At 40.2% G+C, this 24618-nt stretch overlaps 1 protein-coding gene across 1 annotated transcript; it reads left to right on the top strand.

Annotated features, from left to right (window-relative positions):
• The first annotated feature begins 1156 nt into the window (after positions 1-1156).
• npdc1a (neural proliferation, differentiation and control, 1a) lies at positions 1157-21618 on the top strand. The gene is made up of 9 exons (XM_063888999.1): positions 1157-1456; positions 11832-11981; positions 18267-18383; positions 18527-18736; positions 19107-19173; positions 19822-19915; positions 20041-20120; positions 20243-20342; positions 20456-21618. The coding sequence occupies exons 1-9, from the start codon at positions 1351-1353 to the stop codon at positions 20525-20527; spliced, it is 996 nt and encodes a 331-aa protein (XP_063745069.1). The 5' UTR covers positions 1157-1350; the 3' UTR covers positions 20528-21618.
• Positions 21619-24618: the final 3000 nt, after the last annotated feature.

Raw genomic sequence — 24618 nt, 5'->3', positions numbered from 1 at the left:
CCCAGTTTGGTGTCCACCTTAAGGTTTATTTTCTTTTAAATGTGGCCTTGTGTTGTTTTGTGTTTCAGCTCAGAGCAAACAAACTGTCACTATATGCCATCCCCATTTAAGCCAATGTTTGGAAAAGAATAATGGAAATAATAGGCAGAATGGAGAACAATGAGAAGAGATTAAGCATGATATGTTTGTTTATTGGATGTGTGATACATCTTGAAATATGTAGTGCGATATCATTTCACAGCACCTGCCACATACACACTTTTTGCTTATCAATGTTCTACTTCAACTACTATATTTAATATAAGATATGAATAGCAAATCTGACCTGTTTTATGATGAATGTAAGTAAATAAACTGCCTTAAACTGACTGCTTATCAATTTTTATCAGCACATCTCTGGCAGTGTGTAAACCTGGTTATTTAAACCGGTTTTACCACGTCATCACGTCTCACGTCTCACGTCTACCTCCTGTGCTCTGTCTGTAATCTTTCAGTAAACTGTTGCCTTCAGGTGAGTTGGGAAACAGCATCTACTCAGTTGGTTTTTACATAGTATTGACTTGATTCAAATAATGTGTTCATCAAACAGTTTGTAAACTGTCTTTTGAAACATTTAAGCCCATAAACACTTGTTTTTACTTCAGCTAAATCTATTCAATATACTTGAGACAAGCATTTTGTTAACCTCAATTACGTTTGGTAAATACAATTAGACTCAACATCTTTTGCACCTTGATTCAAACCTGAACCTGAATGGGAATATCAGAGGCATTTATTTGGATTAATTGGGGGAGTCTGAACATCTCTTTATTCCCAATCAGGTAATACAATAATACAAACTTAAATATAATGAAATGTATGTTATTGATAAATAGCTACTTAAATCTCCGAAGTAAAACCTGAAACATTCGAGATTTCATTTACATATTAGCGTTGAAGTTTTCAAATATTTTTTTTAAGCTTTTTTCCTATCCATATAAATGTCAATATTTTCCACTTTCAAAAGGGGCTCGTTTAAATAGAAGAAAACGATCTGCTAGGGCTGGGCAATCATTCGATGGTATGTTGTTATTACGGAGTTTACAAGGAGGCCTTGAAGGCAGCATGTCAAACACACACACACGAGCACACACACACCCACCCTCCTCGCGGGAAGCTCCGCTATCTTTAGCCCCGCCACGGATTACAGTGCGCAGTGTGTCACAGACTGCGTCCTGGTTACACCTGCTCCGTACATCGCTGTGTGTCCTTTACGCTTTAAAACATACACACGTAAAACAGGAGTGATGGGGGAATGACAACAAACTGCGTCTCCGTCTCCGGTTCTCCGTCCCCGAGAAGACCCCCAGGATGCTGCTGCCCTCCAGCCCGAGGAACGGACGCCTGCGCTGGGCCTCGCTGCTGCTGCTCGCCGCGGTGCTTCTCTGTGTAGCCCCCATCAGTGCTAGCCTGCCAGGTAAACACACAATGAACACGACAACAACATGATAACATTTAGTGGTGTGAGCTTATTCACACTGTCTCTTAAACAACTGGAAACGGGGCATTTTTAGTCAATGTATGTGACCGTGACAAAAAGCAAGACGGGCTTGTTTTGATCTAAATAGTGGTTTTGTAATAGTAGTTCTTGGTTTTAATTGGTGAGTAGTTTAGTAAGACACGTGTGTTTTCTGACTTTAAAAAAAATAGTTGTTTATGATGTTGGTTTAGGTTTGGGTATACCACCAGTTCAGATTCAAGACAAGTAGGTGAGTGAGGGAAAAGCACAAGATTTAACAAAAATAAAATGTTCCTTCGTTGTTAGGTTACTCAAGTCATTTCCTTAAATGATCACACATTTGTATTTTGTTACACTCATTTTGCCTGAATGTGAAGGAGTAGGTCTAATACTCAGTATGTGGACACGGATATATTTCTAGATTTTGATATAAAGCTGCTTTTTAAACCGTTTATTAATGTAGCCTTTATTAGCTCTTAACCAGTAAATAACTTATCAGCAATAATTTCTTTCCCAGTAAAGTTACTATATTGATCTGGGGCCACACAATCCAAATCCTTTAGCTTGGGTTGGAGAAAAAAAAGCAACTGTCTGGTATTTTAATTATATTTAACCTGTAACTATATATCAAATATGTAACCGTACAAAACATGTTTCAAAACTGGAATTCTGGAATTAATTTTGTAAATATTTTCTAAGTTGAATATCTGTCTAGCACTTTTGGGATGTTGGAAGCAGGGCTCCAGCAGACGATTATTCAAAAGATATTGAACTATCTACAGAGTATCTGTCTCAATTAATCTCTAAAATGTCAGAATATAGTGACAAATGTCCATCTCTGTTTAAAATAATCTAAGTAATGTATTTAAATGTCTTGTTTTTTCAGTCCAAAACCCAAAGATATTCAATTTCTAGAAACTATTTATATTTATATTCTTTAAACCAGAAGAAATCACAAAATTTAAGCAACATCTTTTGGCATTTTTGCATTGAAAAATGTAACAATGAATCAAACTAAATAGTTAATGGAGGTTGTTTTTCTCTCAGTGGACTCATCATCTAGACGTCTAATTGTTTCAGCTCTAATTGAAAGCATAAATATTTGAATGCAGTCTTGTGTGTGTGTGTGTGTGTGTGTGTGTGTGTGTGTGTGTGTGTGTGTGATGGGTCCCCACACAGTAATAACTGCTGATGATGGGTGCAGTGGCGATAATCTGCTTCTGAGCTTTTCACAGAGAAACCCTGTGGGAGAACCAACAGCTGGACATGTAATCTTTAGCCTTCATCTGAGGGACACACACACACACACACACACACACACACACACACACACACACACACACACACACACACACACACAGAAAATGTACTGCCTCTTCATTTAGCTCGTGCACGACAGAGAGGATGTGACGCAGTGTCTGCTTTGTCTTTCTTCTGTGGGGTAAGAAGCCTGGTCATTTTTCGCTTTGCAACCAATGCCAATAATTCTTCTCTCAAAGGTTGCAACCTAACTGTTGTTAAAAAGATAATTTGGTGACAAAGAGATGTTTTCAGTATCCGAATTAAAATAAAGATAGACAGACAATAGCGTCGATACATTGCTGCCTCCAGCGTGTGTTTTTTCAGAAAAGAGTCATATGTTTGGTGTCATCACTAGTTGAAGGATCTTTCTAGAGTTTTCAACACCTGTTACATTTGAACGCAGCTTGGAGATAACAATGTGTGATAGTGTGTGGGCTATTGTTTGAGTATGAGAAACAAGAAAAGGCGAAATAACAAATGTTTACACCCCTGTGTGACGTTATAGAATGCATCACAGAGAGGTGTGAAAGTGTAGCTGAACAGGAAATTAATGTGAGGTATTTTTCTTAAGTACGGTGCTTTATTTAAGAGTGACTACATTGGAAACCTTTACAGAACCGCCAAAAAGCACATTCAGTGAGTCAGGCTTCATGGAGATTTTTGCTGGAGTGTGACAACAGCATGTAATGCATAGTAATGAGATGGTTGATTCAGCAAGTGTTGACGCTGTGTGTAAATAATATGGCGGAGAACGCCTTTACAGAACATTTGGTTCTTGGGATGTAAGTAACAACATCTCCATAAACCCAGTAGATGATATAAGAGACAGAATGAATGATCTTAACATGCAGAGTTTGTTGTGTGATTCATGTTAAGCGGGGGCAAGGTGAATAAGCAGCAGAGAAGTCGCTTTTTCCACTGATTTATTTGCATGTTCTTGCTGCTCTCCATCAGCTTTCCCCTGTAGAAACGTCATCTTTACTTATCAATATTGATATGAAGTCCGGTCAATGTTGTGCTGCCACCTTTAAAAGCCAGGTTTGTCATTCACATAGATCCGATTATTCAGAGTGGCTGCCTCTGGCCTTTACTTTTTCCAGGATTAATCTTTAACTATTAATATCTTCACTGACACACACACACACACACACACACACACACACACACACACACACACACACACACACACACACACAACCACCGGCTGCAGTGTTTTTCAATCACCTTTCCTTACCCTGCGGCAAAATTAGTCATCTACCAACGTTGGAGTGGAGAGTAATGGCAGTGAAAAGTCAGGGGAAAACGACACACACACACACACACACACACACACACACACACACACACACACACACACACACACACACCATAATACCCATAATAATACTACCCCTTCATTCGGAATGTTCAATTCTTTATCTTTTTCCCTTCTTTAACCTTCGTTGGATTGAAATAATATGTGAAGTCAGTTCTTCCAGGAAGTCATTTAGAAAATGCAGTTTAAAGCTTAAAAGTACTCCCTCCGGCTTCAAATGGATCTAATTTATAGCTTGTGTGATCTTTGAGGGGATTTGACATTTCCATTTCTCATCAGTGAGAGAAAGGGTGAATGACCAGCCAATTATACGGTGGTAACCATTGCACTGACACTACCCGACAGCCAGGAAAGATATTATTGATCTGCCTCATTGTGGTCCTTGTTGTCTCAATTGGAGGTCTGAAAAATAAGCGGTTTCGCCAAGGCTTTGCTGTGCGTCTTAAAACCACTGAACCCCCTCTCTCTTTCACTTAGTTTTTTTTACTTCCCTTTGCTCGACCCTGGGTTTCTTCATTAAGAGTCCGCTACCAGATTTCTCCAGGAAATTAGTCACAATTAATCAACTTACAGAACGCCTTCAGACATTGGATCAAGACAGAGTCAGCACAGCTAGGCTGGAATTAAACCCTTTAGGCTGCTTCAGTTTTAGTACTGCCATTAACCTTAAAGATGGGGTAGGCATTTTTTCCAGGGGGTGGTGTCATGTTTCATAAAAAACAACCTGTTAGCATATCGTAATTCAATTAGTCTGAGTAAAAACACAAAACTTCTGCACCGTTTGTTGGGTCTATTTTAAGGATTTAGAAAATCTTAGAGAGACTTTGGCTAATCAAAGATCATTGCAGACAAAGGGCGTTACTATTGGCTGTTCTACAAATGCAGATGCGTGTTCACTCCCTGTGAGACCATCACGGCAACATTCAATATTTAGGAGACCCCGGTGCTATTCCACTATGGACAGCAGCTGCAAATCAGCCCAAAAAAGGAGTACTGACTGATAAAAAACAATATCAGCAAAGTATTTCACAGATGGAGAGAACATTTTGCGACTAGTTTAGCCTTGTTTCGTGGGAATTTAGCTCAATGACACAGCTGTAAATGTTGTACCAACGATATGTCTTATATTAACACTTGCCTGTGATGGAAATTGACAGAACATTTTCTATATCGCTGATTATGTAGCACAGGTTACATTTTTGTGAAGCCACATCCTTACCGAGAAAAAGTGTGTCTGTGAAACCTGATTTGGAAACATCATAATATAAGTGCTGACACTGCTTCCGTTGTCATACCCAGAAATCTGTAGGTTTTAGATCCAGCAAATGCTTTTGATAACATGACACCGGGTAAAAGTGGAGATTGTCTCTTGAAATCAAATTTTGGGATAATTTCAATCGGCATTATTGAGTTTGGGGTCAGTAACTTGTTGCGTCCCATATTATTCCAAAAAACTAGACTAGCCAAAGAAACAAACATGATGTGGATAACTGAAGAATAAGGAGAGGCTAAATCAGGAAGCTTTTATTTGCCACATACTTGCTGCCATTGTATAAATCCCTCACCCTTTGTTTGGGTTGCTGCGGGGTGTGCTGCTCTGCTACACTCTAATGATGATGACAGGGTAATTATCCCCAGTGTAAATGGGTTAGACTCGTCATTGTCTGACATGACAGAAATTACTGCAACAGAAGAGACGATTGACAGACGCAGGGAGCGATAAGACTGCACAGTGAGATGGAAAACAAGGAATTGTTCCTCCAACTTGAATTCGAATGAGAGAAATTTTTTGTATTTTTTGTATTTTTTCGTTCCACTTCCTTTTGACGTTAGCACCACCACTTTATTTCCTATTCATGCCCTATTTTCCACAAAGCGTGGGAGTAATGTCACATGTGGGAGTCACTGCATCAGATAACGGTGGGAACCAAATCCCCACGCTGCACTATAATGCTGCGTCTCATAAAGTAGACGGTTTCTACATGTTTAGTCATCTATCTCACGTTGGCTTTCAGTTCCTTTATTTGGTAAGAAGTAGAGTCATCTGGCAGCTTTTCCCACAATGTTCTTATTGATTTGAGTTTTCTGATCGGAAATGTTTTATGCTTCGCAAAGCCAAGGAACTTTCCAACGGTTTAAGAAATGTGTGAAAAAAGTCATTTTGGTCTTATTATATTGTTCTTCGATGAAGTTGCGTAGTCTTTCTACATCTTTAAGTGTCTTTTATTTATCAAAAATACATATTTATTATATGTACAGCTCTGGAAAAAAATCACTCCAAATGTTTCTTAAGTCTCAATCTCTACATGTATGGCAGCCATTCCAGTTTCTGTTGAATTCCAACACAGAGAACATTTTTAACTCGAAGACATACCATCCATCTTCTCCCGCTTATCCATCAGGGTCGCGGAGAAAACATACCTATAAATAATTTTAAAAAAGATCAAATGATAATGCTGAAGTGGTCTCTTAATATTTTAATCTTAATCATTTCTTAAATATATTTATGGTTTCTTAAATAGACCACCATGGTTTGTCTAAAGCAGGTAACAGGGTACTGCGCCCTCTTACTTTCGGCGTGCGCCTTCATACCAAAATGCAGATTTTTCCCCAGAAAAAATGTTAGTCATGCCAGAAAACAACATTTCTGTTCATCACAAACTGTATAATTAGTCCAGAAATATGGAAATCGTGTCGAATAGACCGTCAAACGGCAGAGACAGCTCTGTTTTTACTGAGCTCTGATGTCGTGTTGTTGTTTTACGTCTGCGGCGCCATCTTATATACGGGCGTCATGTTCTCGCGAGAATTTATAATCTTAGAAACAAGATCAGCGCCACAGTGTTGTCCTCATAATATATTTTTCTAGAAAAAACTAATGTTTTTAAGAAAGTCCATTTAGTCTTTATCAGGAATATTCAACACTGTTTCAAATTGCTTTTCTGTTTAACAATTCCGATATTTGCACACTTGGAGGGCGTATTGGAGGCTTGGCCGGTGGTCAAAAAGAAAAGCTACCAGTGTATAATGAGTTTCTGGCAATCACACATTTATACTGTTTCATTAACAGCATGGCCGACCATCATGTTCTAATCGTAACTCACACAGCAGTGCTCGTCCCTTCTGATGAAAACAAAGAAGCTAAACAGGCTGCCCAGCATTTGTTTGTTTTTTGTCATTTACCAGCGAGTCATGTTGCATAAACTCACAAGAGGCAGCATGGTTACGCAAAAAGCCGCACACACACTCGAACGCACAAACCCACACTGTATCCATGTGGAAGTAAACAGTGGGGTTGTGTATCAAGTGAAGAGCTCTTGATATGGAGTCTTACTTCCTGTCTGCTATCAGAGGGTCAGGAAGCACACACAATGGACCCTCCTGGCATACCCATTTCCTGCTTCCTCTCAAAATCACATACACACATTACAGATCGGGTGAAACTTGCTGCACTGTGTCTGCGGAAAAGCTTGTTAACCGTGACATGTGAGTGTGCACTTGGTTGCGAGTGTAGGTGTTTACCAGGCTCTGTTTGCCGCTCAGTTCTTTCTGGAAACAGCAGCAGCAGATGGTTAAAGAAAAGTCATTGTTTCACTCGTTCCAAGGACCACTTTCTGAGTTCCCTTAGTTACAGAATGTTTTTTTCACACCTCCCATGTCTTTGCTAATACCGAACGACCTGGAACGCATCGCTCCCATCTTCCTGCCTTTCTCCTGTTATGTGTTTCTCCTCCTCGGCCTCCATGATTGAAATGAGCTCCAGCACTGTGTGGGAGGCGTGTTGGTGCATGGCCGGCCTCCTATGGAGACTTGACATTCACTTCTGCGGCTCCTTTGTCATGCTGCTAAACAGATTTGATCTTCTTCGTCGTGTAATTATCATGATGAGCATCTTCCATGATTCTGCTGCCACTGGAATCAAGGTGTTATGTATCCGAGTTTGGTCAATTAACAATAATGATTGAATCTACTGGTGGAAGAAGAACGTTTTCAGGCAGCCGTTGGAGATTTTTTTCCCCTTGTTTTCACACTCGCTTCGCCTTCTCTCAGCCTTTTTTTCTCACCGTTGCCATGCCACGCAATCATAATAAAGCACGAAGACGATTTGGGTGTGTGGTGTTTGTGGCGCTCGTGTGTGAGGGATTCATGTGACTGCAGGTTCCACCATATTAACTTCCAATGTGATGCAGATGCAATGCTAGCCAGAGGTGAGGAGATGCTAGCTCCATAATAATAAAGACTGCAGGTTTTTTTGAAAGGACATTGATTTCTGGCTTTTATTACATTAGGGATTTAATGGCTCTTCCCTTTTTGTCATACACAACAGTGATCCATTTATGTGCCAGGATTTGCAAATTGTCTTTTTGTGAAAGATGACAATGTGAGGTTTGGGCAAACACAGTACATGATTCAGCATCCCACGGGGATTCAGTCTCTGGCAAAGGTTTGTTTCTACGTTATTGCAGACATATCTCAATACGCTCTTTTGTTTTCAGGCAGTTTATGTTGCTTTATCTTTGAAAAGCAGAGAGTAAGACATGAATAGTCTTTGAATTTCTTTCAAAACACTGACAAGGCCAGTCTGCACTTGTAATGTGTTGATTACTGAATAACATAAGTATGAACACAAAATAAGTAACCATTAGGTATTCCTGATAACACGCACAAATACAAACATACTCCAATTAACAACAAATGAATTTGAACGCTTATTCCACACAAACAAGTGTAGTTTTGACTATTTGTTTTGACCTTTCGTCCGCACCCTAACAGCGCTTTAAGTCATGGTTTCCACCGTTGACTTCGTTGTGAGGCGCCACACAACATGTCTGATCTGTGACATGAGTCCAGTCATCTGTTCCTGATCTATGGCCAACCCTTGATCCTCAAACAGCAGATCAAATAGTTGTAAAAAGAAGAGAATGGATGTCGGAATGACGACATGGGTGAGGTTAGATGTAGATGAAAGATTTACAGGTTTTTAGAAAGAGCAGGAAACCTCCTGTGTCAGCAGAAGAACCATGCCATGGGAACGCAGCCAGAGGAAGGAGAAAATTATGAACCGTGTCAAAGTTTAAACACCTAAGCAAAATATTCCCTAACAGTGGGGACAGTCATATTTTGGATGAGAGTGATCTGGGAAGTGTTGTATAATTTTATCACATCCAATGTCACATTCCCAAACCGTAATACTATTCCACTCGCTATTCTATCAGCAGTGACATTTTTCTTCTTTCTGAGGGTCATGGGGGTTGAAAGAAGTCAATATGAACATGTGAAGAGATCAGACAATACCTGCAGGGAAATTAAAAAGCGAGCCTCGTGGCATTTAGAAATAGAAGCCATGACGTTCGAGGGAGGAAGAGGAGAGAAAACAATTAAGAGGGCGAACAATCTTTGATGAAATCAGGAATGAGGGGGCTCGCCACGTGAGCACGTCCCACTCTCAGGGATGTGGCAGCAATTACACGTAGCAGTGACAGCCGTGTTGCCAAGCTGTGGGAAGACAGAGCGTGACTCCAAAGAAAAGCAGCGATCAAAGACTCTCTGGGAGTCGCCTACCTGCATGTGTGGCAACGACTGCAACGTTTTCTACCCCTAAATACAACATTGAATAAACCCTGAGGTACAGAGGAGTCACAAACATCCCCATACTACGGCTCTTTCTGTGTCTTCTTCGACATGAACACAGACAAAGCGTCTCAGATTACACATGCGTCACGCCACCGCTCGCTCCCTGAGGCAGAGCATCAGTGATCTGAGAAGATGTTCCATCTCTCTGAGGGGATGATGTATAGACTTTTATAACCTGTAGGCCATTGTCTTTGTTTATCTCTTTGTGGTGTCTTCAACCTTTGGTCTGTGGTTGAAAGATTGAGAATTTCCTTCATATTTTTGAATATTTTCTTTTTATTTTATTTCTTTTTATTATAGCATTTCAGTTTGAAAATGTTTTTTAAGGGCTTTTGTCAGATGATGAGGTTGAAGTTCAGAACAATGCTGTTATATTGCACTTTCAGTAACCTATACAAAGAAATAAATGGCCTTGATCGAGAATGACTAAAAAATGGACCATGAAATGCAAATTATACCAACATTTTTAAGTGATAAAGATAAAGTAAGAGCTTTTAGTCCAGTGTCCAAGTATAACATCCCGTATGACGAGTCAGACAAAGCAACAGAAGTAGTAGAGTATGCGCCAGAAGAAGCAATTTACACAAACTCATCCTTTTTTTTTAGATTAAAAATCCTGAATGCAGTTTCCGGTCATATCTGCTCTTCATCTCTGAAACACTCCCCATCTGCACATGTGCTCCTTCAATACCGCTTCTCTCCTGATGTCACTGGCTTTGTTGCCATGGTCATTGAGATCCCCCCCTTAGCGATCTTTTGTTATGTGTAATTCTCCTCTGTTATGGAGCAATTGAAAAAAATCTTGTTGAGGAAACAGAAAAAACCAAAGAGGGTCTTCAGTATCTGTCGGTGTCATATCACCGTACCAAATTCTTATTTATCAATAATAGTGTTATGAAAAGTAGGCTCATTTGACCATTTCAGATGATAATCTAAACACCTACATCATTATATCTCAGAGTCTTTTCTCTAAACGTTGGTGTGTTGATGAGTTTCAAATTGTAATATGGGAAAAAAATGACGTTCTTGTGAATTTTCCAACACAGAAACACTGCGATACAAGAATGCAGCAAAAAGTCCTCGCCTCACAATGTTTACGGAAGTAAAGGACAGTTAGGTACAAAATGATGGCCAGTAAATTCCCGTAGTCCTTTTGACGGACGAACAGATGAGGCAAAAAAACATTACCTCCCCCTTTAGCGAGGTAATTATATATGATTTTTTTTTTAAAGCCTGTGTCTCACTATCGCAAATGCGTGACTCATCTCAAACCGTTTTTTTACGAACTGGTTTTTATACAACACCTATTGACTTGAACAACCCTGACCTTTTGAGACCCATTATCCCTCAGAAATACCAGGTCCATCTCCTCTCATCATGTCTGTTATGTCAGTATCAACGCCCGCTGTGTCGTCCACCTTTAGCCCGACCACTGTGCAGAACTGCTGCGCTCATTATCCGCTCCGATAGCTCCCCTGTGCTCCACCTGCCCTCTGCTGAGAAACACACCTGCTGTGGTTCTGCGTCCCACTTATTCCCGTGTGTGTATCCCATTGTGTGTGTCTGTTTTTGTTTCAGACGAGCAGTAATCAGGCTGAGTGATTATCTAACCTGATTACGGGCAGATCTGTATGACAGCAGCTGTCTGTCACTCTTTATCTTGGTTTAATATTGGCAAACAGGCGGGGATCATCTCATATGCAGATAAAATATCAAAATGAATATTCTGGCTCGCCTATCATCCTATCTGGGTAGCCTCGAGCGTGTGTGAGCCGGGATGAAGTCCCCACAAACGATAGTATTTTCAGAAACCGCGTGACGTAGTGATGGTTTCCTGATCTCTGCAGACGCTCCGTTTGAGGGTAGATGTCTCATCTGTGAATGGAGCAGAAGAGCTGACACATCCACTCATGAATGGAGTGTGTATAATGAAGTTGAAGCATCTCCTATTGAGAGCATTTTAATAGTACTCTGTCGCATTAAGACTGCTATTTAACTGCCTCATTAAAAGCATAATTTCTGCATCACAGCAGTGTAGTCGGGGAAAATAATAAACTGTTGTTCTCTCTCCTTCTCTCTCAGTTGGCAGTAAATGCCCTCACCATTTAGACTGTGCCAAAGAGGGACGCCATTTCTGCAGACTGGGCTCATCTCGATGTGGCCCCTGCCTCTCTCCGTTGGTGGAGAACGACGAGGGAAGTTGTGTGGTGAGGAAGAGGCACCATAAGCAGGGTAAGGAATATATACACATTTCACACACGAGATGCCACTGCTAGGATTTCATCAGCAATATGACATACAGGTCACACACTCAATGTTACCCTCAAAAAGAATGATACATAACAGAAATACCAGAGCCAGACAAATACTAACCTTACAAACAATCAGATTAACAGACAATTAAAAAGATAATCATCAAAAAAACAGCACAAACATAAATAGTTGTTTTCAGAAATATAGCTACAACAAATATGAAATGTCAATATATCATGTTGTATGTGATCAAATCTGAGAAACAGATGAAAAGAGGTGCTGCGGCACAGGAAGTATGAGGAAAATAAAGCACTTTTTGAACATTAAACTAGTACACATGTCACATAATACTCATATGAATCTGAAAAATAGCATAATAAGGCCCCTTTAAATGACAGTTTCAAAAAGAAACACAGTTTTTCTCTGCTTCACTACACATTCATGCTCTGTCCGTCTCATTTATTTCCAGCTGATCTCTGTATCTCCCTGCCACTCCGCCTCTTTCTCTCAGTTACTATTGATTCTGTGCTCTGCTTCTCCCCCCGTCAATCTTAGTTTGATGTCTTTATTCCTCCATCTCAGTGTCTTGTGAATCTCCTCCAATTCACTCTCTTTTTTGATGTCCGGTTCTCTCCTCTCTACATTGTGGTAGCGATGCTGCAGTCTGATCCTCTGTTATTAATCCGCCCCTGCCCCTGCTACGTCTGCCACACATACACACATGCACAGCCCCCGCACTGCCGGCTTTAATCACTTAGACGACATGCCTCTCTTGCTCTCTCTCTCTCTCTCTCTCTTTCTCTCTCGCCCATCACTGAATCTAATGTAATTCAATGAAAGTGAATCTTATTTTTCCTGATTTCCGTGGCATGACATCGCGCTGCATGCAAACACACGGTGTTTACAGAGCGCTGCAGAGATCAGAGAGAAACTGGAGCGTCTCGTGTTTCTTTCAGTGCACAAATGCGTGTGTGTGTGTCTATCAGTGGGAAGCGGGCATGTGTGTGTCTGCAGGATTAATAATTTAGATGGGTCTGCGGCAGGAGAGATACCAACTTGGCTCAAATGATTGGCGGCAGAATCAGGCAAACATGAGAAGGAGATGAGAGTGTATCAGAGAGAAAAGTCACGCACAAGAAGAGAAGATGCTTTTTTTTTTTATTGCAGCCTACTCAAATGATGATGAAATCCGCTGACTTTAAATCGAATATGTGATGCTGTTGTTTGTGTGGCGATCCGGCACATCATAGGACGCCTCAGATAAGCCCCCCCGCGGTTACATAAACCCCCAACAGAACACAGTGATCCGAACGAGATACCAACTCTGTCTCTTTTTCACACTCACATCTAAGCACACACACAGACAAAATGAACAGATGAAGTTACTATAATTTCACTCTAATAAATCTAGTAAAAAAAGGTTTGTCACATGAATGCATCAAAACACAATAAAGAGCTGCAGTCTAGCCGGCATCATTACACAACACAAATAAATTACACCTCTAAAGTCACTCTTTTATAACGTCAGAGGAAATATAATGGCTGTGTTTTCAGCACTGAACAACTGACGCAGCATTTTCCCCGCTCCCCCACAATAAGTCAGTTAATTGTCTTTTATTTTATTTTCCTCCCTCACACACAGAACTCAACCTTTGCTTTGTCAGCAAGCAACGTTTGCGTCAGATAATGAATCAAATTGTTCTTCCAATTCAATTACCAAGCAGAATCACTGGCTCTGCAGAGAGGTTTGATTAGTTTTCTACAGAATCATCACAAAGAAATACCTTTTCTAGACAAAATCACACTCATATTTCATGTGTGCCAGAAAGAAAGACATCATTCAATGTATGCAGCAGATTGCAACTACCGGTAGGTCCTTAAGAATAAAGCAGACTGAAGAATCAGGATACTGCAGTCATCCTCCTTCACCTAGAACTCTCTATTCTCCGGCTGTAGAAAGGAGTGTGTAATGTTACTATAGCTACTGCTGCAAGGCTGCTTAACCTTCTAACAGGGAACAAAATTAGCATAGTTGAGCAGCCAGTGCTTGTAAAATAGGCAAGTGGTTAGCAGATCTGCATCAATCACCATCCAAAAACTAAGGTTAAGTGGTTGATTTTTTTAATCCATTTGACATGGTTTAATTATCATACATTAAAGACTGGCACATTCAAGAATATTAAAAACATATGTTGCATATCAAATCTTCAAAGGAATAAAAGAAATACTGGCTTTTTGAATTGTATTTCTATATTTAGAGAGACGACAGTATTGCTGTAGTAAATAGTCATTGATGACAGGGTTTATTTTTGTGCAGTAAAGCCACATTTTACACTATAAATTCCTCTTTAAATCATAAGCCCCTATCTTGCATTCTAAGATTATTATATCAGCACTTCTGTCATGAACTTTTCTTATTCCTGTTGGTCAAGGTTGTTCTGGTGTTGTATTCTCTGGAAGTCCCTCTGTGTGGACTCAGAATATAATATGTGTAGTCTAATATTTCACTTGCTCGACTCAGTGAGGGTGAAAGTGGTGTCACTGGTGAAGCATGCAGCAATTTCTTTTTAGTATTGGAAGTAGGACCTGCTTGTGTTTGACATAGAGGCGTGTGCTGCCATTGGTAAACATACAGGAGCCTGTACCTCGGAGCCATGTTCTTTGTTTGGAAGCTGCTCAAATAGCCTGTAAATGGTATGTATTCTTAACACGCAGTTAAATACAGTATGTGCGAAAGGCAGTGCTGTCTCCATGCGGCACATTTAATTGGACTGTTTGTTCTCGCTTACTTGTATTTGTGTTATATATTTTTTTTACATGATGTAATATTCGGTAGAGGGGTCAAAAAAACTGCGAAAACCGAGATACTGAAACAACAAGTAGTAGTAAGAACACTTAACTAATGGAGGGCCAAGCTTCAGTTTTAGCTCACCAAATATACACACTTAATATAACAACTGTTTATCTAAAAGTGACAGATTATAAGCAGATTCATCCCACCATTCCTACAGAAACGGAACAGTGGATGAAAAACTGTTTACTGAAGGTTAAAAAAGTGTTACACTTTAGCTGTATTCACTCAAAGCTCCGCAGTCAGCTGTGACTAACTTTTTATGGCAGGGGGGAAGGGGACTCCATAACAACGTTAGGTTTGGTGGGGTAAATCACATTTTAACTATGCACTTCTTCCTCATTCCAACACGGACAAACTAAAAAAAAAGATACAAGTTTCTGTTCAATGTTTGACCCTTTTTAAAAAAAAATTTCAAACGCTGAGGACAGAGCACATCCATAGAAATCTGAATCTGCTGTATTGTCACCAAGTTTTTTTATTAACAAAGAATTTGATGTGAAGGTACATTTAAAACAGTACTATCAATTGACATTTTAAATATACAGAAATTAAGATTCATTTCACTTCCTTTTTGAAAACATTCTACAAAAATTGATCAATTCGAAAAATTCTGAAAGAAGCCATTTTTGTATTTTGTCAACTACCAGGACAATCTACTTTCAGAGGGTTGCAGAATGAACAGCTTAGTCTCTCTTTTTGTCTCACCTATGTAGTGCACATATTACATTCCACACTAGAGGGCAGCAGGACACACTGAGTATAAATCAATGAACTCTCACAGGACTGAGGGAGTGCTCCCTGTGTGGGAGAAGTACTGTGGTCACTTACAACCTGTCCTTTCACTTCGAAAACGTCATCATGCTGCACATGAAACTGTGGAGTTAAATTAGTATATTTTGTAGCATTGAAATCATTATCTGACTGACAGAATATGGATAATTTAAAAGAAAAAAGATGATCGTTTTGCCTGGTTAATATGGCATCTCTGTTTTTGTTTTATTTAGAATCGGTTTTGCTTAGTTTTAGGATGTATTGTATAATAACATCACTATATTTAGCAATGTCCACTCAAATGTTGGCCAGAAAGCTTGAAACAAAGTCACAAGGTATTGTGAAACTCATGAATGGAAAGAGTGTGCATGTTTGTGTGCAAGCATGTGTTTGGGGGGAGGAAGTAATGTGACTGTTTTTTAAGTGGGAAAAATAACAGCACTGATGTGTGTGAACCTCCATCCCTGTTGAGCTGTTTAGTGTTTGTTTGTTGTACCCAACAGCCCCCTGGGTGCCTCTCCAGAGGTTATTGGTCATTATCAAGCCGGTGACAAATCTCTCTTACACAACGAGAGGTGTGTGTGCTTTGTCAGTGTGTGACAAACCACACACATACACACAATCACCACCTTTTTAGGTGATTTATCAGCTACTGCTTAGGTAGGGTGCTGAGGTTTTCTACTTGAATAAATGATGCAAATTCTTTTTTCACCATTTCCTTGCAGATTAAAAACTAATTCACAGTTTGTTTAAATATCTTAAACTCTTTTTTAAAATCTCTAAAATATAAGCTGTTTTACCACATGCTACTGGTGAGCCCACTGGCACGGTTGGAGCTCCCAACCACCTGCAAAGTACAGATGGTGCATCCCGCCTCCACAGACACCTGCTATGGAGCGCACTAAATGACCATTAGTGGAGGGGGGTGAGCTGATAACAAAGCAGGCAGGGAAAGTGCTGGCATGTCATATCATACACATTAGCTCAGCCAGATGGCCGGCCTTCTGGAGCGAAAGGGAAACTGTAATCATTAATGTCATGTAGGTGGTATAAAAAATTTGTCACAACACAGGTCATTTCTTTTTCTGCATCGGCATCCCATGAATCCTTAACAAGTATTAAAAGGTCTTGAATTCATTACTACAAGAATGTGGTCTTGATTTGAATAAAAATGGCTCAAATAGCATTTCAAAAGAATGTTGAAAATATACATGTCGGTAACGCTGTTAAAAATGAGTAACTTAACACATGTTTTCGTTGCATTAACGGCGCACAGATCTGGAAAGCAAAAACGTGTGTTTGAACTGTGTTTGGCATTCAAAAGTCAAACTTTCCTTTAACTGCAGAACATTTTAAAACTTATTTCATCCACAACTTTATTTTACATAAGTTTCCTTCTCTCCAGATTTGATTGCAAATACCTTTAATTTCATTTCTCTATAATCAAAGTATGAAGGGCTTATTACAGAGAGGTGAAATAAGGTCACTAACTTAATTCAAGTGTCCTTAAAAAAAAAAATCCATTGTACACTGTAGAATTATTGCAATATTAGAATGCCTTTATTCCACGCAGCAGTATGAGTTTAAACTCTCCAGTGACAATGCTGTTGATTTGATATTTGATATATTGCAGGGTAACTTTATAGAGGGAAACAGCGCTTTGATTACCACCATTAGCAGGGAGCTATGGGATCTTTTGTGAATGTAGCAACTAAAGCCCAGTGAGCTGATTGCTGCGGCCCCCTGCGGTGTTTCCTCCCCCGGCCACACACACACTAAAGGCCCAGGTCGCCCCGGACGCCTCAGCAGGGCTGCAGGAATGTGGCTCACTGTCTGGCCTAAGGGGCTGTTAACAACAGTTTAGTATTGTCTCCTTTTTTACCCGTCAACAAACAAACAACACACATGAGCACACTCCCTGTTCATCGCTTCAGAGGCCAGACTCTGAAAAACACATGTGTACATGCCTAAACCATATGCAGGAGCTCTCGGGCTTTGCCTTTCTTACCACAACAGTTACACATTAATCATCATGAAATTGCATAATGTGAAAGAATAATCATTTCCAGACTTAAAAATGCCCAACCTCAAGGCTCTGGGACATGAGGTCTAACATCTAGGAACATAAGAGCTGATTAAGAAGACTGAGATTGCGAGATTGTGACTAAATGGGAAGATGCTAAATATTCCCCTGATCCAGTTTTATCAGCTGTGAGCTTTAGCTTCTTTTCTTTGTCCAATGTGATAGTTAAATATATTATAGATCAACGCTTATCAAGATTTAAAAACCAATGATTCATTCAAAAACAATGAAGGTTAATGATAGAAGAATATTCTGAAATAAGGATGCACCATTTTAGATTTTTGCCGATCCATTATACTATGCAGATGTTTGTCTAATTTTAGCCAATTGCAGAACCGAGATATACGCACTTTTTTCCACCTAATCGAGGGAACATTAAGTCTCTCCTGTAGTGGAGGGATGTTATTATGCTTATTGTTAATCGTGATGACCCACTGGCAGATGCAGACACACAATACAATGCTCTTACAAGAAAACTACTTTTTAATGTTACAAAAATTGCCTATTTATTTCAATGTAATATTTTAAGGTTTGAGATGTCTTGTCCATTCATTAGGTAAAGTGGCATTCTACCCCGACCTGGATGAAGAGATCGATTTCCTCCACTCTGTCATCGAAAAACAGGAAGTGACAGAGATAGAGACACAAAGACACCACACTACCAAACATCCTGGTAAGAGCTATCTTAAAAACAGAAATATAACTTAGTGTGTTTTTTCCACTCAAGTCCTGTGTTGACAGTTAGCTCCGCCCATGTTTCCATCATCGCCTTTGGTTATTACTCAGTGTCTATTTGTGTCTACCCACTCTTTTCAGCTGCCGTCACCACCCAGAAAGATGATAAAGTAACCAAGCCAGGTGGCACCAAACCCAAAGTGAAAAGCCAGAATGACAACAGTACAGATCCCCGCCCCACGGTTCCTGCCCTCTCTGAACCACCGACCCACCAGCCTCGGGCCACCCGAGTACAGGATCGAGCTGGTCCTATCGCTGTGCCAGCATCCAGAAATGACACGCTTATAGTCAGTGAGTATGATGTCCTCAGAAGGCTTTAATGCTCTGAGAAAGTCAAGGCATGTGGGTAAAGAATCCATTGCTGCTTCAGTATATTAATGTAAACAGAAAAAGGATAGAAATCCAGTCCGTTAGGGGTTAAAATTCTGCTGCATGGATATTTCCAAGCAACATTTGATTCCTTCTGGCTTTTCCCCGCAGAGGGGTTAGTTATTTTCATCCTAAAGTGTTTATTGCTTTAATCGTTTTATTACAACTCATAATGAGGAAATGATGCAGAGATTAAATGATCTATAGCACCCATCAGAAAGTGTCTCATCCGACTCAATCACTCATTATTTGCTCCTCAACATGCTCTCAATTTTTTTTTATCCACCTGCAGTCATGACCTTGCTGTTTGTGGTGGTGGGTTCTGTGGCAGTGATCTTGGCAACCGTCTGTTACGTCAAGTAAGTCTGAAATCCTCTAAACTGAATGAAATACAAACATATTTTCATATTTTTCTGCACTTACCCTCGTGCATTCACACTGACTAGGGGAAATCGCATTGCAACATGACTATCCTGATGGTATACTAAAAGAAGTTAAATCTGGAACGCTTTTCACCGTTTATCGTCGGCCAGATAGCGGTCAGAGGGGTGGATGGCAATCTGGTCATGTGAGGAAAGACCAACAGATATTTTGACGGGTGACATTCACTGTCAAATGTTGGCAGTAATGCTCCGTCTGGTGGCAGATTGCCATTTAAAAAAAAAAGTAAAGTGGTCAAATATAGTAATTATTATTATTATTTCTGGTAAATGAACACACTTCACAAGTGAGTACATTCTGCACACTAACGTATCTGAACCTTATTCATGTCAAAGACGCTTGATTTAATACACAATAGGTCACAAACAACCATTCACTTCATGTGTCACTTCATGTTTTGTACCTATTTATAACCCTTTTTGATACTTAAAATCACACTTGAATTTGCTCTTCTTGTATGATAAGATCTGCAAGCTTAGGTTGCAACATGTTTTTTGTTTTTTTTCCAGAGGCAGGAAACAGCCATCATTATTACAGGGGACTCAGATTTGTGTTGTCCCCTACAGGTTGCAGAAAGAATCGCGTCTGGCTCAGAAGGTGGACTACCCAGCTTTCGGAGGAGGAACAAGCTTGCCTGCTCCCCCAGCCAACGGTACCTCGGTCAGTGCATGACTCTTCTTTCACCTATTGTTAGAGTTGGCTTCTTTTTAACCGAAATAACCACAAGAAATAGTTGTGCAGTACAGCTTCTGTTTTCAAATTTCCTTCTGCTGTTGTCTCCTCAGATGGGAGATAAGAATCTGGCTCAAAGTGCACAGATGTATCACTACCAACACCAAAAACAGCAGATGCTCTCAATGGGAAAGTCAGTTGTTTTTGTTTCTTCCCCCCTTTTTAATGTCTCATGTATTAAGGCGGATTTCAAATGTTCAACCACATCTTCAGATATTTTTTTCGCTATTGGTTAACTCGACTGCTTTCTTTCAGTAACAAACCTGAACAGAAAACCGTTGACACAGAGGTCACATCAGATGAGGAAGAAGTGGGAGGAGACTTCACAGTATACGAGTGCCCCGGACTCGCACCGGTGGGTTAACACACCACATCATTTATATATATATATATATATATATATATACAGTATATACACAAATCATTTCTGTGTTATTGAAAATCCCTTTTCTCCTCCCTCCTTTACAGACTGGAGAAATGGAAGTGAAGAACCCTCTGTTTGATGACTCCAATTTACATTTCCAGGAAAATCAAAAGTGAATGCTGAACCCTTTACGAACGCACGCACACACACACACACCGACACCGACACTCACACACACACACACACACACACACACACACACACACACACACACACACACACACACACACACACACACACACACACACACACACACACACACACACACACACACACACAAATACACACAGGTGAACTGCATGCATAGAAATGAAGGTTTCCTGTCAGAGGAGGTGATACAAATGATTGTTTTCTTGTTGGCCCTTTACGATATCATGTTATAATAATACAAATATATGTTGGGTTCCTTGTTAATTTAATTCTCTCACTAATTTCGAGCTTTCCTGTCTTTTAACATATCGTTTTCAGAGTCCTTATTTAATGTTGTTGTCTTGTTTGAATGTTATTCTCTTAAGTTAAGATTTTTCCTTCCACTTTGGTTACTTTCCTTCATTTTTGCAGCTATTTCCAAAGAATGTGTTACAACAGCAGACATGTGTACAGCAGACAGATACACATGCATAAGCTGAGAAACAGGTGCCCTCCCCTTGTTTTGTCATGCATAGTTAGTAGCTAAACCACATTCCCAACGGATTCAAAGCTTAAAATCAGATCTCTGTTATACCTCCTGTAAAAACTCCCAAACGCAACACCAGGTTGAGAATTAAAAATGTTAACGTTGGTGTTGCTCATTTTATTCCTTGTTATAAGCTACGCATAAATATTTTAAGATTATAGAAAAACTATATATGAAAATGAAGTACTTGATGATGTCTGTCGCATGGTTGGACTGTACCGTGTTTGGATCATGGCAAAAGTTATTGGGCCTCCTGTATGTATGCATCCTGTAGCTGGAGGAGGAATGTACAGTAAAAGTGATTTATGAGCACTTGAAGGAAATGTTGGTGACGGACTATACTGATGGATGTGTAGGTGATAAATATCACAATCTTATATTGTCCCTCTTTCCTCTCTGTCCTCTTGTCCGTCCCAAGTTAACTCTGTGCTGCAAAATGTACAAAAACGAGTGAATGTGTTCACTTTTTATAGATATTTGTACATGCAGACAAAGGATTGGAATTAAACGTTTTTACCACACGTGAAAATATCTTTGTTTCATGTTGTGTTTTTCATGGCATACACTCAATAAGATTTCAAAAACAAATATAGACATTTTAAATGTAATGGCTTTATTGATACTAATGGATAAATGACAGGAAATGAAGGAGAGCGATGCAACTAAGGTCCACATTTTGGACATTGCGATAAAATATACAATTCAATTGTGTATTGTTTTGTACTTGATTGAATCCAATTGGAACAGATTCAAACTAATCTCCAAGCCTCAAAAAAAGAGGTTGAGTATACAAAGACAGTGTTACACATATAAAGGCAATGAGACCTTTTACAATTGTTGCACTGCAGCAAGGAGAATTCTGGTTTAAATATATTTTTCTACTTTTGTTTAAAGCCATTAAAGTATATTAGGGAGATTAGATTTAGTCTAGCCTGCTGTTCTTTCCAAGACTAATGGCTGTAATAAAACAATCTTTTTTGAGTTTCTGGAGGTGGCACATTAAAGCCTAACCAATTATTGGATCAAGATAAAAAATAATGTAATCTGTTTTTGTTTTTAAAGAAAATCAATACAAACCTAATTCTGTGAAGACAAATATTGTTGAATCTAAAAAACTGAATTTAAAATTCTGTTATACTGTCAGACTGTGGGGGTTATTGTCCAAAGTGGAGAAGACTAAACGTCATAGGGTCAAAAGAGGTCACCTTTTTATCAATTGAACAAACTTTTTTTCAAAAAATCTTTGCAATATAACTTTAACCATTCCTAAACCACTTTATTGAGCAAGTCTGTGGTCCCCCCCCCACTTCCATTTCAAGTCAGAATAAGGGAAGTTTGTTGCTACACATTTAGTCTTGCTGAATCATATAGTCACAACACTGCCGTAGCATGTCCTGTTCTGATCAACTCTGCCAGCACTCACATCTTTCACCATGCAGTGATGCAGTTGGTTACCTCTCTGTCTCTCACTTTCTGTCCCTTTTTTCGGTGATCCTGTTTGACCATGTTTTACTTTCAGGACACAAACGACTACACCCAGAAAGTGAGTGTGTGTTGGGGGTAGAGGCAAACCTTGGATGTACCTCCATGTAGGTTTTGTGTTTGTGGTTACATGCCTGTTTGTTGGGGAGGGGATTGTTCAGTCTCCTGTCCCTATTGAGCCACATGCCAAGGGGCCATTAAAATCCCTTTGTGCTGTGGACAGTGGAAGGAAGGCAGCCATTGGCCCTTGGATAAAAACCTGGCCGGGTGGAGGGTTTGTGAAGGTGGGTATCAAAGGCAGGGCCGTTTAGGAAGAAAATCAGAAAGTCATCAGACTTGTTTGTGGGAGATGTTGGTGCTGCTTAACAGGATGGGCAGTATTTCTGTGTTGCCCACAGTTCATATATCATATGTTTAACAAGTTTCTTCCAGAATGAGCGATCATGCACGAAAGGGCAGCAAAACCTCTGAGTCGGAAATCATACACATACCCCCAGTAAAGAGTTTTTCTTTTAACTGCCGCCTGCGGTGATGGTTTTGAAGAATCTCAAATGAAGAGGAACAGTCGTTTAAATGATCGATAATTGTGTGACACCACCCAATATATGTTTGTTTCTACTGGTGTGACTAGAGGAGGTGTGCAACATATTCACACTGGTGCTGCTATTTCTGCATCAACAGGCTTTCTTTTATGTGGAACTTTCTTCCTGTATCTGCGTGAAGGGACATGCCCCGCAAGCAGATCTCTGAGGTGTCTTGAAGAGGCCACTTAAAAGAACTAAAGACAAGATCTGAGACATCTGGGGGGTTTTCCAGTAAATCCCCAGATACTCCACTCACACATCTCCTCCTCACTGTACTGAGCTATTCAACACTGAGACCCCCCTCCCCTCCCTCCTTTGGACACCCTGAGAGTTCTGTGCTCTGCTGTCCCTTTCTCTCTGAAGCCCTGCCTGAAGTCTACTATCTCTCTTGCTGTCTGTCTTTTGCATGACAATAATACTCCCAAGTCCATGGCCCAGGACAATGCTTGTATCGTTGGGGTTTGATGTCTTTTAAGCTATTGACCAGGCTCTTACAGCTCCCTGATCCTGGGCCTACAACACTTTGTATCTAAGGGGAAGAAAGAGTGCTAATCTCTTGGTTATAGTGTCAGAAAAAAAAAACATTATTATATTCTGTCTTCTTTTAGTCCATTCTTTTAAGCTACTTTTATCAAAGCTTGAGCTGAATTCATTTGACTCTCGATTCAATTTCAGCTGTCCTTTATTTAATACAACACTTACACAATACACACAAAACTGATGTTGTACTTGTCTGTTCCACATCGTCCTGGGAAATTGTTTCTCTAAACTACCTCTAATAAACAGTGAAACAGCAGAATCTGCAAAACTAAGATCATGGTTTTAATCCAACCGTGAGGTAGCACTTATTTTTAACGGGCCACAAGGCAAAAGTACATTTTCTTTCTACATGCTTCCATGATGAATCCGATGGTCATTCATCTCAAACTGAATGGGGATATTCAAACAGAGATTGGTTATTGTACCTGCAGACGAAACCTTGGTCCTAGCAGGTTTGGACCTTTAGGCCATATCAGACTGGGTGCCCCAAGTATTGACCCACCACAGTGAGCCCCGGACCTGCAGACCCGGGTGAAACTTCAGCCTGGTGCTTGTTTCATAAGACAGACGGGGGAGGTGGGTGTGGGGCGGAATCAAAGGGTTGAGACTTATTGTTCCAATCTGAAAAGGAGCTAATGGTCGACCATCGCAACTCGGGATCTGAAATCCACAGGGTGCCCCGGGGCCAGCTCGTACAATGGCACCCCCTCTCCCTTCCCGCAGTGTGTCTTCCTGCCGCAATCTGCGGCCAACGACTCGCGCTGGGGGAGCGCATCTGTAGCAGTGCTCCAGCCATACAGCCTCTCTGAACGACCATCGATCAAGGGTTAATGGGAGAACTTCACCTGAATGCTCTCGGTGGTTTTACGATTCAGTCACCAGTATTCTACCATTTATAGTTTGGCAATAGAAAGAATAGCAAGAA

The sequence above is a fragment of the Eleginops maclovinus genome, chromosome 8 (genome assembly GCF_036324505.1).
Source record: "Eleginops maclovinus isolate JMC-PN-2008 ecotype Puerto Natales chromosome 8, JC_Emac_rtc_rv5, whole genome shotgun sequence".
Classification (NCBI taxonomy): domain Eukaryota; kingdom Metazoa; phylum Chordata; class Actinopteri; order Perciformes; family Eleginopidae; genus Eleginops; species Eleginops maclovinus.
This window is presented reverse-complemented; position numbering and strand designations above follow the sequence as displayed.

Bases quoted from the DNA above. Each gene is read 5' to 3' on its own strand.
- npdc1a (XM_063888999.1), top strand. From the start codon at position 1,351: ATGCTGCTGCCCTCCAGCCCGAGGAACGGACGCCTGCGCTGGGCCTCG. The intron at 11,982-18,266 runs GTAAGGAATATA...TCCATTCATTAG, and splicing joins GAAGAGGCACCATAAGCAGG to GTAAAGTGGCATTCTACCCC. The intron at 20,121-20,242 runs GTCAGTTGTTTT...GCTTTCTTTCAG, and splicing joins CAGATGCTCTCAATGGGAAA to TAACAAACCTGAACAGAAAA.